The sequence below is a fragment of the Vigna unguiculata genome, chromosome 6 (assembly GCF_004118075.2).
Source record: "Vigna unguiculata cultivar IT97K-499-35 chromosome 6, ASM411807v1, whole genome shotgun sequence".
In the NCBI taxonomy this organism is placed as follows: Eukaryota; Viridiplantae; Streptophyta; class Magnoliopsida; order Fabales; family Fabaceae; genus Vigna; species Vigna unguiculata.
Genome location: NC_040284.1, coordinates 18,920,082 through 18,939,342, shown reverse-complemented (window position 1 = coordinate 18,939,342; position 19,261 = coordinate 18,920,082). Strand labels below are relative to the sequence as shown.

General features: G+C 31.0%; 3 protein-coding genes across 3 annotated transcripts; 2 read left to right on the top strand and 1 right to left on the bottom strand.

The window, feature by feature from the left end:
* Positions 1 to 1,189: 1,189 nt before the first annotated feature.
* On the bottom strand, positions 1,190 to 6,566 carry LOC114188493 (cytochrome b561 and DOMON domain-containing protein At5g47530-like). Its single transcript, XM_028077064.1, has 3 exons — positions 6,412 to 6,566; positions 1,813 to 2,341; positions 1,190 to 1,735 (listed from the first exon to the last, which is right to left on the bottom strand). The coding sequence occupies exons 1-3, from the start codon at positions 6,564 to 6,566 to the stop codon at positions 1,190 to 1,192; spliced, it is 1,230 nt and encodes a 409-aa protein (XP_027932865.1).
* A 3,497-nt stretch (positions 6,567 to 10,063) lies between these two features.
* Positions 10,064 to 15,505, top strand: LOC114187163. Its single transcript, XM_028075317.1, has 7 exons — positions 10,064 to 10,206; positions 11,084 to 11,378; positions 12,226 to 12,314; positions 12,412 to 12,534; positions 12,905 to 13,711; positions 14,358 to 14,574; positions 14,676 to 15,505. The coding sequence occupies exons 2-7, from the start codon at positions 11,084 to 11,086 to the stop codon at positions 15,185 to 15,187; spliced, it is 2,043 nt and encodes a 680-aa protein (XP_027931118.1). The 5' UTR covers positions 10,064 to 10,206; the 3' UTR covers positions 15,188 to 15,505.
* A 1,934-nt stretch (positions 15,506 to 17,439) lies between these two features.
* LOC114186612 (cytochrome b561 and DOMON domain-containing protein At5g47530-like) lies at positions 17,440 to 18,662 on the top strand. The gene has a single exon (XM_028074565.1). It carries the CDS (start codon positions 17,456 to 17,458, stop codon positions 18,578 to 18,580), a length of 1,125 nt encoding a protein of 374 aa, XP_027930366.1. The 5' UTR covers positions 17,440 to 17,455; the 3' UTR covers positions 18,581 to 18,662.
* Positions 18,663 to 19,261: the final 599 nt, after the last annotated feature.

Here is a 19,261-nt window from a genome sequence, read left to right as displayed (position 1 = left end):
CAAAATTGCTTTTTAAATTGAATGAAGTAGAAAAATTTCTTAAACACAAAAAAATTCATATAATTTTATTAATGTTGTTATAACTGAATACCTACAATATATATGCTCCATAATTGAAGAGATCATTCTCAATTTATCATCTGATAACCATGTGTATATTATAGGATTGTCAAAATGAATTATTCGGTCCAACTCGGCCCAATTCATCACGAGTTAGTCACTTAGTGAGTCAATTCAACCCGGCTCATTTATTAGTGAGTCTAAAAAATTCAGTCTGACCTATGGTGAGTTAAACGGGTTAGTTCACTTAATTAAAAAAATATAATTTATTTTCTTGAATCCTAAAAAAACTAAATTATAATTTAGATTAAAATATAAATAAAGTTAAAGCATATTTTAAGTTCAAAGGTTTACAAAATCTACCTTTAACCGAAATAAATGGTACTAAAAGCCAAAACAAAGTGACATTAAATTGATAACTATGACTCTGGTGTGCCATTTTACTCTTTGAACTTTTATTTTATACACATTTACATAGTTCTATTTGTTATAAATATCTATATAAAGTTGTATCATTCATTTTACATAAAAAATGGACCAATTACACTACTTTAGAGAGAGAATTTGATAGAGAAAAACTTTTACCGTTTTAATTTTTTTAATATAATTTAATATCTAAAATTTATAGGTGAGTTGGTGAGCCAAATCGACTCACCACGAATTCAATCAGTATGAGTCAAGTTCTTAGTAAATCGGGTCTAATTTTGACCTATACCAAAAATTTTAAATTGTTTTTAACATAATTCAACTCGTACTTGTGGTGAGTCAGATTAACTTACGGGTTATAACCCATTTTTACCACTATAGTATGTATATGAAAAAAAATATGTGATATGATTTCTTTTGTAATTACTCCATACGTAGCATTTAGTGAAACTCAACAAAAGGTTAGATATGTTACAAGTGAGAAGATATGGTAATTCAGAAAATAAAATAGTAATAAGTGATTTGACTCTTATCATAAAATTTAGAGAATCCAATACAATAATGAAACCCTTAAAAGTAGAAAAAGACACGTAAGGTTTGGATTTAATAACGTGAAAAATTCATTAATGAAAGAAAAAGTATATTACATCAGTAGAATGAAGTTTTAATAAGTAAGAACATGAAAAGTAAAGAATGATATAGTCTATGTCTGTTGTTGACCAATGACAGCACGGTCCTGAGAGTTCTTGGTCCTCTTCTTGTTGCAAACCCAAATCCATGTTATAACTTCCAAAATGACAGCAATGGTAGCCAGTGATATGATTGTGCCCAAATAGCTCTTCTTCCACATCTTTTCAGCATTCAAAATGTCAAAACCTTTCAACACATTCCATATGGCCAAGCCAATAGTTGTGTAACCAACTATGTAATGAAAAATGTTCCAAAATATTCTGTACTTGTGATCCTTCTTAGGCCTCAAAAACACAGCAACACAAACTTGTGCAGACGCAAGACACATTAGAGTGATTCCAACGCATCGATGAGGAACATGATGAACCCCATTGTGATTTCCAATATACAAACCACTCCCAAACCCAGCAATGGCGATCAAGAAGGCCAGTGATTGGCATGCTCGATGCAAGTGAAACCAAGTGCCTCCCAAGCCATCAAACACCTTCAAGTAACGACCCATCATCACTCCAATCGGCATCATTATTCCCCAACTCACGGTATTCAATATTCCATGAACCTGCATATATAATTCACAACCTCAAATTACACTTCCACTTAAAATGTTTCAATATGAAAATACAAATTATTTCTTACGTTTCTCAACATGGTTCGTGAGTTCACGCCTTCAGTGGCTTTAGAAACCTTGCCGGATATGAAATCAATGGTTCCGTAGGATCGAAGATTAGAGGGTGAGAAAGAGTGGGGCCTGAGAGTGCCATCATCAGAAACCAAACCCTCTTGCCAAGCATGGTTCACCACAGTCTTGTTGGAGGGAAGTTGAAAACTTGCGAAGATGATGATGCGACCATTTGTGTATGACGCAGAAAGGTTGTAAACTGAAAAACTGAGATTACCCTCTTGTAGTATTGTTGCATAACTGGTTATTGGCGATGTGTATGCTCTGATGGTGGCATTTGATTTATGAACTGCGACGAATGATTGTGAACCCAGCATGCCCTTTGAGGTAGGGTTGATGGCCCATGCAACCCAACTTGAATCCTTTGCGTTGGCCTTGTTGAATGCAACATCCACTACACCTGACGCTGGATGATAGTTCCAATGCAATGACGATTCAAGAACAGGCAAATCCTCACAAGCTGCGTAGTTGATGTTGTTCGAAAACCTGTATGAGTTGCATGATTGTGAGATGTTAGGGATAATGGTAGCTACTAAAAATGTCAACAAGAAGAAGATTGTGTTTTGAATCGGAGTCGATTCAAATTTTGTATGTAAATGGAAAATTATAATATGACCATTCTTTTACTCACATACTATATTTTCTGACGTGGTTTACAGTTTTTATTGATTATTTCAAAGAAAAGATAATGATATATTAATTAATGATTCAAGTTCTTTCCAGAAATAAAAGATGAAAGTTAAAATATATTATCATTATCCTATGTAAATTCATACTTTAAAAAAGATTACGGAGTTATGCTTTTAAAAAACATAGGTTTCAACCAAATATATGAAAAATAACAGTAATAGTAATAGAAAAAGAAAAAGAAAAAGAAAAATTGTTATTCACATAATAAAAGATGATTTTTTTTTCAAGACCTGTATAAGTTGCATGGCTGGGAAGTGATAGGGACAGTAATGACAACAAGAAGTGTGAAGAAGAAGATTATGTTTCGAATGGAAGCCATTCTAGGAGAGAAGAAAGGAGAGGAACACAATTAACTTCTAAGGTTGCTAAATTTGGGATGATGAATAAACAACTATCACTCATGTATTTATAGATTCATAAGATTGTATATAAAGATAAAGATTCGTTATATTATCTAACCATTAAAAATATCTTTTTAAAAGAATTTTAATTTTAATCTTTTTATCTTAAAAGGTTGAATTGAAATGATATCTTTTATATTTTCTATATTTAAAAAGGACCAGATTTAAAATTCAAGAAAATTATTTTTACTAAAATACCCTTTTTTATTAAATATGTATTTGATTAAATTTTAAATATTTAAGCGAAGATTATCTTCTCGAAATATAAAAAAATGTCAACTTTTTATGCATATCTTAAGATGAGGGTTAAGATATTGTATTTCTTAATTTAAAACATCTTTTATATTTTTATTTTATTGTATTTAGGTTTGAAACAAATAAGATTTAAAACTCAAAACATATATAATATATTTACTAAAAAATATTTTCCAATTAAAATTATTTCTTAATTAGATATTGTTCTCAAATTTGATCAAGAAAGATCTTAAATAAAAATAATCATAAAAAATGAAGAGATTTTATATATATATATATATATATATATATTTAAAATCATTTATAAAGAAGTGGACTTTAAAAAGAAAACCCTCTTTAATTCTCCTATTTGTAAAAAGAAATTACACTCACTTAGTATATAATCTCAATAATCAATATGGTTAACATAACAAAAGGTTATGATTTTTTTACTTTTTTGGAACAAATGATCCCTATTTTATTATTATAAGTCTTATTTAATAAAAGAGCTTATAAAATAATTTATTTTTAATTAAAGTATAAATTATCAAATTATCTATCTATCTATCTATCTATTATTTATATGTATTCCATCATAGTTGTAAAAGAAATATTATTAAGATTTTTTCTAAAAAAAACATGAATCACCTTTATTCATACATCTAATACAATTAGATGGAATTGCAATACAACATAAAATAATTTGATAATCACATGTCACTTTTATACAGATATATAAATATAAACAATGAATATAAGCGTATAAACATAATCCAATATTCAACCAACCAAAAACATCTTATAAAATACTTATATCAGGTATGTCATATAAATACTAATATCTAATCTAATAAAAATCTTATAACAATAATGAATCTAAAGATTTAAAGGTCATACTTTTCACTCAAATTTATGCAACTGTAATAGAAAAAAGAAAAATTGTTATTCACATGATAAAAGATAATGTTTTAAAACCTGTATAAGTTGCACGACTGTGAAGTGGTAGGAACAGCAATGACAACAAGAAATGCAAACAAGAAGATTGTGTTTGCAGTAAAAGCCATATTAAGAGAGAACAACCGAGAGAGAAAAAAAATTAACTTCAATGTTGCTAAGATTTTTTAGAGTGCATAAACATTCCTCACTCATGTATTTATAGGTTTATAAGATTGATAAATAAATATATCTTATATTATCTAACCATTTAAAATATATTTTTAAAAGATTTTTCTTTTATCTTTTTATCTTTAAAGTTCAAATGATATCTTTTTACTTTCTATTTTTAAAAAAGATAAGATTTGAAATAAAAATAATAATTTTATAAGATCATAAGATTGATAAATATCATTTAAAATATCTTTTTGAAAGAATATTTATCTTTCTAAACTAAAAGATTGAAATTCTATTTTTTTATATATTTAAAAAAGTATCCAAAACTCAATAAAATATTTTTACCAAAATATATTTAGTTTGTATTTAATTAAAATTTATAATATATATATATATATATATATATATATATAAAGAAGTTCAATCTTTAATATTTACAGTTGCTTATTTTTAATTTATCCTTTACATTAAAATTATTTATTTATTTTTTAAAGACTACCTGTTAAATTAACATGTTTTTTATAAAACTATTCTATCCGTTATTTCTTTCGTTCATTAACAATTATTTTATCTTCTTTTTTTATTCATTCTACTTAAATTTTAATTATAAATTTATTTTATATATCGACATAATAATATTATAATATCATCATTTCTAATATAATATTATATATATATATATATATATATATAAATAAAGCATACACTCAAATAAACATTCTCAGAACCTAAATAAAGACGATCTTAGATTAAAGTTAGGAATAGTAAAGCGGGTCAGTCCGACCTATTTTGATCCGCTCCTCGTTTTGGTCTACAAAGTGTGGATGTAATATCGGATTCATTTTTTTGACTCGTCTTGCCACGTGGGTTGGGCCGTGGGTTTGCGGACTGATCCGCATTTGTGAAAAGCAAAATAATTTTTTTTATGATAAGAAATTTTTTTTTCCATAATAATTGATATTCATTTTTTATCGAAATAAGTTAAATTAGTTTACCTAATCAAAGAAAAGAAACAATATCAACGAAGATTAAAGCTAAATACAATAATAACATATCACTTACAAGACATGTACCTAAAAATGCATACAAAAATATTTCATATTCAAAAACTAAATTCATTATCTTATATACAATGATAATAATAATAATAATAATAATAATAATAATAATAATAAATATAAAAGGAACTATGGAAACAACACGATGACTGATGTGAGAACTACAAAATAAGAACATTTAATTTTATAAGAAGGTCAGCAAGCCAACCCTCCCCGATTTTAGCCGCGCAGGTTACGGGCCTATCGGGGTGGGCCAGCGGGTTCAACAACCCAATCCGCCTTGTGTTTTTTTATGTGGGCCTGCAGGTCAGCCCGCTTGGCCCGCCCCGAATTTTCATCCCTAATTGAAGTCTTTCAATTTATCATTTTGTCACAATGAATAAAAATGGATCCGTTAGAAGTTAAAAAAACTTAATTTTGAAAATGTCACGTCAATCGTGTCAAAAGTGAGTCAAATTTTGGTGTTGAAATATCATTTTCTTATTACATATTATATAATAATGTATATTGTAAATAAAAAGTAAAGTGAATATAATGATCAAGCGCTTACCACTAGGCCAAAAGCTATAACTAATAGTCAGGGTGCAACTTTTTTTACTTAAGAGTGTAATAGCCCAAGCGCCACAATTTGATTGTGACCCAGCTCACTTGGCCTCCGCCGGGACAATTGATGCCACATGCAACAATGGTATCAAAGCTATGGTTCTGTAGATTTTTTTCTTAGTATGCTTTGTGGTTGCAGTATAGTCTGATCTTCCACATCAGAAAAAATTAATTCCTTTTTGTTGGAGAATCATCCTTGTTTCCTGAAGTTGCAATGAGAATTTTGACGGAATGATCATTGTCAGAGTTGTGTTGACGCGATGAATCTACAATTGAGTTCATGGAGGTGCAAGGATTGTGAGTCGTGCTGGATCTGTAAAGGAGTTCGCGTGTGGTGAAATGCTCTTGGATTTGCGAAGGACGTCGTAGTTGGTGCTCGCTTGGCCCTGTGAGTGATGTACGATGGAGATCTGATCTGTGTGAGTCACGATTTGCGTGAAGGAAGTACTTTACGGTTTACAGATATGCTTCAGCAAAAGTCAATGGAGGTGCTACGTAAGCAGGTGTTATGTCGACGGGTGTTGCGTCTCTAGCAAGGGAATCAATGGCACGATGGCTGCGAAGTGTAGACGTTCGATATCTGGTTTTTTGCAAGGTTTGGTGGTTTTGCATCATGGGTTACAACATGGTTCCGACAAAGGGTGTATGGTGTTTATGTGCGAGCATTTGCTAATAATTATGCAAGGTGTGTGGTGATTATACACGAGCATTGGTTAGCATTGATTCATGGTGCATGGAAATTCTTGGGATGACTTAATTGGAAGTGGAAATTCTTGAAATGGTTTAATTCCAAGTGGAAATTCTTGGGATGGTTTAATTTCAAGTGAAAATTCTTGGGATGGTTTGATTCAAAGTGAAAATTCTGGGGATGGTTTGATTCAAAGTGAAAATTCTTGGGATGATTTGATTCCAAATGAAAATTGTTCGAATGGTTTAATTCAAAGTGGAAATTCTTTAGATAGTTTGATTCCGAGTGGAAATTCTTGGGATAGTTTGATTTCTAGTGGAAATTCTTGAGATGGTTTGATTCTAAGTGAAAATTCTTGGGATAGTTTGATTCCAAGCGGAAATTCTCTGGACGACTTGATTCCAAGTGACACTCTTTATGATGGAAATAGAGTGTTGTGAGGTGTAGCGAAATTCTTGCTCTAGAGGGTGTGGATGTACTTGGGGTCAAAGGGTTGAGAGTGTTTTTTGTGTGTTGTACAAATTTACACATAGTGATTATTTTTTGTGGTTGTGGTTTTTCTTCGTATTTGGAGTTTCCATGTTATATTCTCTGTGTTAATCTTATTTCTCTATTAATGGATGATTCTTGGAAGTAAAGACGATAATGTTCTTAATTGATGATACATTTTTCCAATAATATATATATATATATATATATATGTATTATATATATATATATATATATATATATATATATATATATATATATATATATATATATGAAATAAAGGTTAGAAGATTGTGTTTTCTATGTCATTTATGGTTTTATATTTTTTTAGTATCATATGAAAGGGCAGTGTTTTGTAATTTTGGTGTATTATTATTAAATTTTGGAAAGTCGCTAAAGTGTGTGGGTTTGGTATATTTTATTTGTAATGGCAACAAATGATATATTTGGGTGGTTTTATTTTCTTCTTATTATTATATGGTATTAAAAGTCAATTTCGTGTTATAGTGAGATTATAATATATTATGTATATAAAAGATGTTATATAATAATAAAATTAATGTAATTTTATTAGAAATTGGAAATGCTATTTTGTTTTATTTTATTTATCCGAAAATACTCCATGATTACAAATGTTATTATGTATTTGTTTGGGAACGTAAATGTATGTTTGTGTGGTGATTTGGTGAAAAGTAGTGAAGGATAACTTTGCGTAGTTATACCAAAAATGTACTTCATTAGAACTCTCGATAAGAGTAATGGAAAGTTCTCAATAAGAGTAATGGGAAGTTGTTTACTTCGTTGGGGCTCTCGATAAAAGTAATTGAAAGTTGTATACTTCGTCAGGATTCTTAAGAAGAGTAATGGGAAGTTGTGTACTTCGTCAAGACTCTCTCGATAAGAGTAATAAGAAGTTGTATACTTTATTGGGACTCTCGAGAAGAGCAATGATAAGCTGTATACTTTGTCAGGACTTGCTAGGAGAGTAATGGAAAATGGAGTGGTTATTAGTAAGTTGCGTATAAGAGTTACAAATTGGCTCCTTTTGATGAGATCACTAATGATTGTATTATTTGTTGTGATAACATGTTTTGAACGTGTGATGATGTGTTTAAACTATTGTGTGAGACATTAGGCTTTGTGAATGGTTGATAATTGATGAAATCATATGGTATTGTTATATGCTAGAAGTAAGAAAGGTTTGGGTGAGTGTTGTATTATGATTGATGTATGTTGGTTATGATGTTTGGATGCTTGTATGTTAGGTCACCCTTGCATAGGTGATTTTCACGTGCAACAATCGTATATGTATTGAGGAAGATGCACAACACTTGAGAGTAGAGATGTCAAAATGGGTTTCAACCCGTGAGCCAACCTGGCTCACCACGGGTTCGAGCCGGGTTGGGTTGAGAAAAATTCAACTTTTTCAAAAGTGGGTTGAACTCAACCCGACTCACTTAACCCACGGGTTAAACGGGTTCGAGCCGGGTTGAAGGTGGGTTGGCCCACTTAACCCACCAACATTTTTTTACAATTTTTTTTTTATTTTTTTATTTTTCTTTTAATTTTTTTAAATTATTTACTACTCCAATTATATTTGTTCACAATTTCATATTTTTGAATGCTAGAATGTTGTTTAATTATATTTGAATTATTTGAATGTTTAATTAATTTGATTGTCAAGTTATATATATGTTGATACTTTAATCTTTAACTATAATCTTTATAGTAAATTACTCAAGTAACCGTCTTATAAACAATTTTTTTTAAATTAGCATGAAAAAAATGTATAGTTTTTTTTATTTATATTTTGTTGAATAGCATGACAGAAAATTTGTAATATTAGTCATGCTTTCTTAGACTAATGGATACTTTCTTGGAAATAATTCTTCATATATTGGTGGTGAGCATGATCAAAACATTGATTATTGATTTTACTATGATTGTCATCTCATGGGTTACTTAAAAATTTATTTAAATATTTGAATAATAAAAAAATAAATAAATAATTTTTTTAGGTGGGTTGGTGAGCCAACCCATTTAACCCACCAACCCGTGGTGGGTTGAGCCGGGTTACAAAATTTTTGGCTCACCAGAAAGTGAGCCGGGTTGGGTTCACTCATTTTGAACCCGGCTCGTGGTGAGCCAACCCGTGTGAGCCGGGTTGGCTCACTTTGACATGTCTACTTGAGAGATTGATCAATATCGAGAAATATTTTAGAAAGTGTTTTAGTCTTCAATTTTTTCTTTTCAATAAAGTCTGTTTGTAATTGAAATTTTCAATAAAATAGGAATGAAATTTTATTTTAAATTATGTAATTTGTGTTAATTATATATTTTAGTGAGTGAAAACAAAATAGAAAGTTAGAATGAACGAGTGTTGGGGGAGAAGATGCATGTAGGGTCTGAATTCATCCTTGTGTGATCCATGTGAATGGGAATGAATATGATGGTTAGAAGAGAAGGAAATTTTTTTGAGAAGGGATGGAGGAATTGGATTTAGCCGTGGAAGGTAGAGTAAAATCTAGAAATTTGAAAGATGGTGATGGGCATGTGGTGATAGTAGGCCAATGAGGTGTGTGAATTGTGAAGGGAAAAATGGAAGAGAGTGGTGAAATGATGCTTAGTATAATGGTTGTGGATAAGTATATTTAAATTTTAAAGTAATATAATGTATATATATAAACTAATTCCATTCAAAAATTAAAATAGTATCATAGGGAAATAATCAAGAATTAAATAAACTTTTTATATTTATTGATGCTTATGAATTATTTTCACTAATTTTGATATACAATGTCCATAAACATGATAATTATGTGATGTCCGATTTTTCAACTTTCATTGACAAATCAAAACCTCGAGTTAGAGAAAACAAATATTTATGTAAGAGTAGAAAAAAAATTTCACTGCAACCAAACCAAACCAAACAAAACAGGTCCCCACTTTCTCTCTCGTGTTTTTTGTTTTTATTTTTATTTTTTCATAATACAACGCCTGCGGCTACATTGGAGGCACAATTCATCAGTTCTGCAACTCTCTCTTTCTCTCCATCTCCATGTTCATGGCAATCTCAAGGTACTTTTCTTCTTCTTCACCTTCCTCTTCATCATCTCTCACCCCTCTCTCTTCCCTCCAACGCCGTTTCTTCCTCTTCAGTGTTCCCACAGACCAAACCTTTACCGCAGTCCCTCTTTCTTGACTCATCTGGGATCACCGTCACCATTTTTACTCAGGGTATGCTATAAAGTTATAGTCTTTCTATTGGCACCCCTTTTCTTCTTTCAATTGGAATACCCTTTCGACCTTTTGGCTGATTGTCACCTCTGGAGCAGCCAAAGACCCAGTTTTTCTTTTCCTGTTGGATATTTGAGCTCCTGGATCAGTTTTCCTGAAGGGTTTCTCTCTGATCTGTTCGGAGGCACATATGTTTGTTTGAGGTTTTTGTGGCTTTGGTCAACTTTGGAGCATTTTCAGTTTCTGGAGACGAGGATCGTGCCTCTTTGGAGGCTTGTTAGATTGGACAAAAGGGATCGATTAGTGATCCTTAGAGGATGTTTTTATCTGATTTTAAAACCCTTTATAATTGCTGAGGGGTTTTTGTCTTATTTTGTTTGATGTAATTTTGGAGGGTATGCGTGCTTAATTAGGGTTTCTGATTTTTTCCCCACATGAAAAAGTACTTAGTTTTGGAGGATTCTGGTTAGTTTTATGTAGTAGACATATTTTTGTTAACCTGAGTAGGGTTCTTCCTAGTACTGGGGAGACTGAGGTTTTTCAAAAAGGTTGTTTGTGATAGGATGATGGTATGCTGAAAGCTTCTTGCTCTGTGTTATGGATTTGCTTGATTGTCCTTTTGGACTACTGAATCCAATGGGTCTGCACCCTTTGCCATTGTTTTGAAAACAAGTGCATATCTGGTGTTCTGTTAACCCCTGCTGGTATTCTCTTTAAGATGGCCGTGAACAATCGCTGTTTTGTGGAATGGAAAGAGCAATTTGTTTCACAGGAGCGTGGTAATCGTGTGGTTCACTATTACCTGAAGGATGCTGCTGGAGAATCTATCCTTGCAGTGGTTGGTACTGAGAGGAGTGTTAGGCACATGTGCTATGTTGTTGCTGAGGAGTTCCTTGAAATTTGTGGTAAGGAAGGTTCCATTCCAACTGGTTTCAAATGGAGATCTAGAAGAGAGGTGGTGGATTGGCTGACATCAACGCTATCAAAGCAGAACCTGCAGGGAGATAGAAGTGGTACGTTGATACTTCTTTATTTTAACCTGTTGCAGTCATTTATAACGTTTTTGATTATATTATGTCGAACAATAATGTGAGAAATAACTTAGGAAACTTTGACATTATGAGCAACAAAGTGATGTAGCTATTGAACAACTACATATGTGTTTGTTTTGTAAGGCAATCATATGGATGTGGTTCTATCAATGAACCAATATTTGGTTCCCTTCTCTGTTACAGGAGTGCATATCATATGGATGTGGCTCAATCAATACTCTTGTTCACTGGCAGTTTTCCTTAATATTTTCCTATTCTTCCTTGTATTTGTTCAATATGAGAATATTTTTTCTACCTTTGTACTAGTACTCTCTGTTCATTCTGATAAAATCCCTTCTTTTATCCTTCCCATAATAAAAACAGCAGATGTTCTCAAATAAAAAAAATGGTGAAAGCATTAGGAAATTTAATATCATAAAAAATAATAGAAGATCGGTAAAGATTTTTGCCTAGTAACTTTCAGTTTCAGCATCTATGTGCTAACAGTACCTATACGCCAACTGGTGTGAAATATTTTTCCAAACATGAAAATTTCCATGCTAAAACCATTTCCAGTCATTCAAAACATCCAATACCATACTTCAGTAGAAAAAAAAAGGATTAAGAACCGCTGTTTTCCTATTTTTTCATACAAATAAGATAACCAACAAAATTTTCAGTGAATTAGGGATTGAAACCTAACCTAAAAATATAACACTAATTAGTATTTGAAATGAAAGGCGCTGAATTCAAATTATACCGTATTTAATTAATATTAGTCGTAGCAAATTATACTCTATTATCTCTTATTTTATATTTTAAATCACAGTATCACCTGGTCATAACTTGGTTCAAGCTCATGAGACCACAAATGATAGTATCAATGAAATTACTGGAGCACGAATAACAGATGATAAGGTATATCCCTTTTTGTTCTCCCCCCTCACCCCCCAATATTTTCCTTTATATTGTTTCTAGTCAATGTTTTTGACATCTACGTACTCCTCTTTCTCAGGACTTTCCTATGAGTAACTCCAAATTATCCAATTCAGACATTGTTTGGTCAGGAGTTGCGTGGAGATGTGGCAAACAACTTAAGCATTTTCCTGCTTTTTGGAGGAATGGCATCAAAATAGAGGTGAAAAGGCCTTGAACTATCCTTAAAGATCTCACTTCTATCTTACTTGTAAACTCCTTGTTTTTGTTGTCAACTTCTAATTAGCTTCCTATTATTAATAATCAACCCTTAATCAATTTCTTCCGGTATTGACAAGTAAAATCCTTAATGATGTTTCTATTTAGGTGCGTGTTTCAAGAAAATTTCTTAACAATGAAATAAAATTTTGGTTGCATGATATTTGCTTGATGCCATGGACTTCACAGATGCTTGAATGCCCCTGCTCTCCAAAAAAAAAAGATCTATTAGTCAAAGAAGTCTCCTTTTTCTGTGGATATAATAATATATAAATGGTTCTATACCTGACATTTACATTCTTCCTGATTTCCAGATTCAATCCTTTGTTTTTGTTATGGGAAAGGGAGAGAATCATTATATTGCTTATGTAGAGGATATGTATGAAGACAGAAGGGGGCAGAAAAAGGTCAAGGTGAGGTGGTTTCACCATAATCAGGAAGTCAAGGGTGTAGTTCCTGTACGAAATCCTCACCCTCGAGAAGTTTTTATCACACCTTGTTCTCAAGTTATTAGTGCAGAGTGCGTAGATGGTCCTGCCACAGTCTTGACTCGTGAACACTATGAAAAGTGCATGTCTTTTTTTTCGCCCACTTCAAGGGACAGAACACATTTGTGCTTTAGGCAATTTAGAAGCAACAAAGTTAAGCCCTTTGACTTGAGTAAACTGCGTGGCTACTATGCCCAACCAATTCTTTCTTACTTGCACCTGGATTCAATTCAGAACCCTGAGAAGCTTGCAGGAGAAAATGAAGATTTGACTGCAGGTGATGATGTGAAGGTAGGAACCAAGAGGAGCAGAAGTGATAAGGGGTCACCTCAGTCTTGGATAAGTCAACAGGGAGTTAGGAAATTGATGAGAAGTAAGCAAATGATGGTATACAAAACCTTCCAGGTTGCAAATTATGCACGACCAGAAAGGAGACTGCTTTCTCGGAAGCAGGTTGAGTGTGAACCTTGGTCTATTCACAAATACAAGGTTGATGACAAGATTGAGTTGCTTTGTCAAGATAGTGGCATCAGAGGCTGCTGGTTCAGGTGTACAGTTGTTCAGGTAGCCCGGAAACAGCTGAAAGTCCAATATGAAGATGTCCAGGATGAAGATGGAAATGGAAATCTGGAGGTACACTTAAGCTTTTGAGATATTCTATATTTGATTTTCTGGTCAGTATTTAGTTTGCTTGTAAATATGTGCATAAATAAAGGTGGTTCCAATTAAAGGTTTGATCATGAACCAGAAAGAAAATTTAAGGTTATATAGTTTTAGGCTTTTAGCAACTGATCTTTAATCCTTGCAGTTGAAGTTGAAGTAAAATCTTTTGAAGCGATGAAATAATGGGTTTGTGTGTAGAATTAGAAATCATTCTAGTTAGTTTAATGTGAATTGTTGAAACTTAGACTGAATGAATCTAGATTGAATCTCATGGGATTAACTAATAGGGCTAGAGATATTTCTTTGACTGTATACTGACTTTGTAAGAATGACAGGAGATTATGTAGGCTGATTTTATGCATGGATGGATTTTCAAGTGAAGTACAATAAATTCATTACTTTTATACTAAAAAATGTAGAGGGTAATGGAATGGCCAATTATGACATGATTAGAATGGCAAAGTCATATGATACAATTTAAGACGATAGAAAGATATGGTTATAGAACCAAATGAAAAGCAGAATATTCCAAGGAAAGGTTTTGTGGAGTCATTCATTGCATAGTTTTACAGCACTCACTTTTCAAACTTTTATCTGAATATTCTCTATATTTTAGGAATGGGTGCCTGCTTTCAAGTGTGCCAGGCCTGATAAACTTGGGATGAGGCATTCTGGCCGGCCCACCATAAGACCTACTCCAACTCTTGAGGAACAAGAACTGGCTGTTGAGGTTGGACATGCAGTTGATGCATGGTGGAGTGACGGCTGGTGGGAAGGGGTTGTAACTAGAATTGATCACTGTGGAGATGAAAGTGTTCAAGTATACTTTCCTGGTATGTTGTTTTAATTTAATGCCTTTTTAGAGTTTTTTAAATGATTTTATCTTCCCTTTTTTAATATATATATATATATATATTTTTTTGTATTGTATCAGGGGAATGCCTGTTGATGGAAGTGTGCAAGAAGGATTTAAGAATATCTAGAGATTGGTTAGGGGACAGTTGGATTAACATTAAGGCAAAACCTGAAATAACTACAACTATATTCTTCACTCCTAATAATAGCTTTAACACAAAGCTTTCTGTGTCCCCATCAATGGACAAAGTTGCGGACACTGTTGGTTTTGGTAATTTTTGTCATGGTGATCCTTTTAGTAAGAAGTGTGATGAAGTGGCTATTGAGGACCAGAAAAATGTGTCTTGTGAGGGCTTCACTGAAGATGGGGTCTCTGTCCCGGATAATAAACCCTCTTCAGAAAAAAACACTGAAGCTGATAATATTGAGATACATGGCTGTTGTGATGAGCATGACAAAGTTAACAGTGATGATGATAGTATGAAGAATGGAGATAATAATAATAATAATGGTAATAATAAAGATATGAAGGTGTTTGAAACTTCTGGATCGGACTGTGAACCTGTAGAAGTCATGGAAGTGGGTGTATAAACAATTTTTTAGAGTCATGCATAAAGGTATGGTAGTGCTGATTGTAGAGCTATGCCATAATCTCTCGTTGTGTTGTAATCTGTGTCCAAAGTTAGTGTGAGAATGTAAATAGTAGTTACAGGGTCATGTGGGAATCCAATTGATTGTTAACTTCGTAGTTACCTTCATAGGTGTACAGTGTTGAGTGTAATGTGCAAGTGTGTTGTTATCTTTCTTTCCATTGATTGTATTTGAAAGTAGATTTCTTTCACACGAGACAACTATTGTTGAGTAATTTCAATTGCTATCCAATTAGTTCCATTGATATGAGGCAGTGTATATTATAAGATTTTGTGTGCAGTATATTTTATTTTCCCTTGCTCTTGTCAATTCAGGCTAGGCAAAAGGTACTACAATAATTTGGAGAAGATATTCGTATAAAACTTAATAAATATAAACTAGTTTTTTAATTGAAAAACAGATTTGAGTAAAAATACTTTTATGAGTTTTAAATCTTATCTTTTTAAGATATAGAAAAGAAAAATAGCATTTCAACATTTAGGATAGAAAAGAGTTTTAAATCTTATCTTTTTAAGATATAGAAAAGAAAAATAGCATTTCAACATTTAGGATAGAAAAGAGTTTTAAATCTTATCTTTTTAAGATGTAGAAAAAAAAAATCATTTCAACCTTTTAAGATTAAAAAGATAAATATTTCTTCAAAAAAATATTTTAAAAAGTATTTGTCAAAATATTATAAACATAGAAATACATGTGTGACAATTTTTTATTCACTCCAAACAATCTTAATACCGCAAACACAATCATCTACTTTCACATTTTTTTAGTTGTCATTATATGTTCTTACCATTTCATAACTATGCAACTTATACATGTTTTCAAAAATATCATCTTTTATTATGTGAATATCATCGTTATTTTTGCATTTATTTAGATGAAAAATATGATATTTAAATCTTAAATTTATTATTGAGCCAAGTTTTTTATTGGATTCGATATTAGTATTTGAGATAACATATTTAATTTAGATATTTCATAAGAGGTATGTCATTTTGTTGAATCTTGTATTATAATTTATATGAACATATATATATATATATATATATATATATATATATATTTATTTATATATATATATATATATATAATTTGATAATTTAATTTTAATTAAAAATTAAATTATTTTATAAACTCTTTTGTCGAATAAGACTTATTATAATAAATTAGGGATCATTTGCACCAAAAGTAAAAAAAGAAGTTTATGTTAACTTTCTATTTTATTTTAAATTGATTATTGAGAATTAGATACTAAGTGAGTGTAATTCCTTTTTAAAAAATTATTAGTGCTTTTTCTTCTAAATTCTTAGTTCTTCCTTTTGAATTTAATAATTATTTCCATATCATTAGGACTGATATGAAAATCTTCATTATTTATAAATAAATAGACATTTCATACAAAATTTATTTGTTTGGAAAATATTACTATTTTTTTTAATTATTAACGTTAGTAATATTTATTTATATTTCAAATAATTTTTTAATTATCTGGAAGAGTAAATATTAGGGCATATATTTACTTCATTCGTTATTATATTTTGTTAAGATAATATAATTCAGATTATCCATTTAAAATTTCGTTTGACTAAAATTTAGTTAATGTATTAATTCATTTTATTAATGATTTTGTAGTAATAGAAGAATTAAAGGAGGTTTTCTTTTTTAAAGTCCACTAACTTCTTTTTATGGACGACTCTGCATTTTTTTTCTCTTTTAAGATTATTTTTATTTAAGATCTTTCTTTATCAAATTTGAGAACAAGATCTTTTCCCTAATTAAAAGTTTAAAATTTAATTAAATTCAAAACGATATTTTAATTGTGATTTTTCTTTTAGTAAAAACAATTTTTTTTGGGTTTTAAATCCTACTTTTTCAAACATAAAGATAATAAAATAAAAATACGAAAACTATTTTAAAATAAGAAGTACACTATCTTAACTCTGATTTTAAGATATGCATAATGACATTATTATTTTATCTGTATTTGATGAAAATATATTTTGGATAAAAAATATGTTTTTAGGATAGAAAGATAAAAATAATTTAAAAAAGATATTTTAAATTGTTACATAAGATAAAAACATCTTCATTCATAAACCAACCATGCAAACCTATAAATAAATATATGTAGCTGTAATCTTTGTTTACCCAGACTCAGAATTTTAACACCACTGCAATTGATTATTTTCCTCTACTCTCTTTTCTTTCATTATGAGCTCCATTGGAAATACAATATTCTTATTCTTAACATTTTTAGTTGCTAGCATTGTCCCTACCATCTCACAATCATGCAACTCATACAGGTTTTCAAACAACATCAACTATGCAGCTTGTGAGGATTTGTCTGTTCTTGAATCGTCATTGCATTGGAACTATCATCCTGCGTCAGGTGTAGTGGATGTTGCATTCAACAAGGCCAACGCAAAGGATTCAAGTTGGGTTGCATGGGCCATCAACCCTACCTCAAAGGGCATGCTGGGTTCACAATCATTCGTCGCAGTTCATAAATCAAATGCCACCATCAGAGCATACACATCGATAACCAGTTATGCAACAATGCTAGAAGAGGGTGATCTCAGTTTTTCAGTTTACAGCCTTTCTGCGTCATACACAAATGGTCGCATCATCATCTTCGCAAGTTTTCAACTTCCCTCCAACAAGACTGTGATGAACCATGCTTCGCAAGAGGGTTTGGTTTCTGATGATGACACTCTCATGCCTCACTCTTTCTCAAGCTCTAATCTCCAATCCCATGGAACCATCGATTTCATATCCGGCAAGGTTTCTAAACCCAATGGAGACGTGAACTCACGAGCCACATTGGGAAACGTAAGAAATAATTTGAATCCTCATGGAATAATGATGCCAATTGGAGTGATGGTGAGTCGTTACTTGAAGGTGTTTGATGGTTTGGGAGACACATGGTTTCACTTGCATCGACCATGCCAATCATTGGCCTTCTTCATCGCCATTGTTGGGTTTGGGAGTGGCTTGTACATTGGAAATCACTATGGGGTTCATCATGCTCCTCTTCGATGCGTTGGAATCACTCTAATGTGTCTTGCATCCGCACAAATTTGTGTTGCTGTGTTTTCTGGGCTTAACAAGGATCATAAGTACAAAACATTTTGGAACATTCTTCGTTACATAGTTGGTTACACAACTATTGCCTTGACCATATGGAATGTTTTGAAAGGTTTTGAGATTTTGAATGTTGATAATGTGTGGAAGAATAGTTATTTGGGCATAATGATATCTTTGGGCGCCATTATTGTCGTTTTGGAGGTCATAACATGGATTTGGATTTGCGATGAGGAGACAACTACAGACTCTTAGGATCATGCTAACATTGATCAACTAGAGACATCGACTAGATAGTAGATAGTATATTCTATTTGAGTATTTTCAGATTTTTCAATAAGAGAATAGTTTCAAAACATATATATAATTTTTTTAAAATGACATTATCTTATATATCTTTCAAGCAACTTATATTATAATATCTACTTTATATTTATAACAACATACGAAGAATATACAAAGAAATTTCTTCGTATTTTACCTTTAATAATATAATTATTTATTAAATTTTTTAAAATTAACGGTTATTTTTATCTATTTTCTATAAAATTGTTTATCTTTTTTTCTTTTTTTTATTCATCAACGATTAATTTCTCTATTCATTTCACTTTATTTTTAATAAATATAAATTTATTTTATATATTAACTTAATAACATTACACTATTATCACCTATTAACATACTATCATTCATATTTAAAATAAATAGGAGAATTAAAATAAATTTCTTAAATAATTTGTAAATCATATTTTCTTTAAATAAAAAAAAGTAATAAAACCTTGAATATATATTTCTTAATTATTATAATATTTTAGGGTCTTAAACTCTACACAAACTTATTTGTTTGAAAATCTTACTTAAGTTTTTTTAATTATTACTTCCACAATATTTATTTATATTTTAACTAATTTATTAATTATATGGAATTGTAAATAT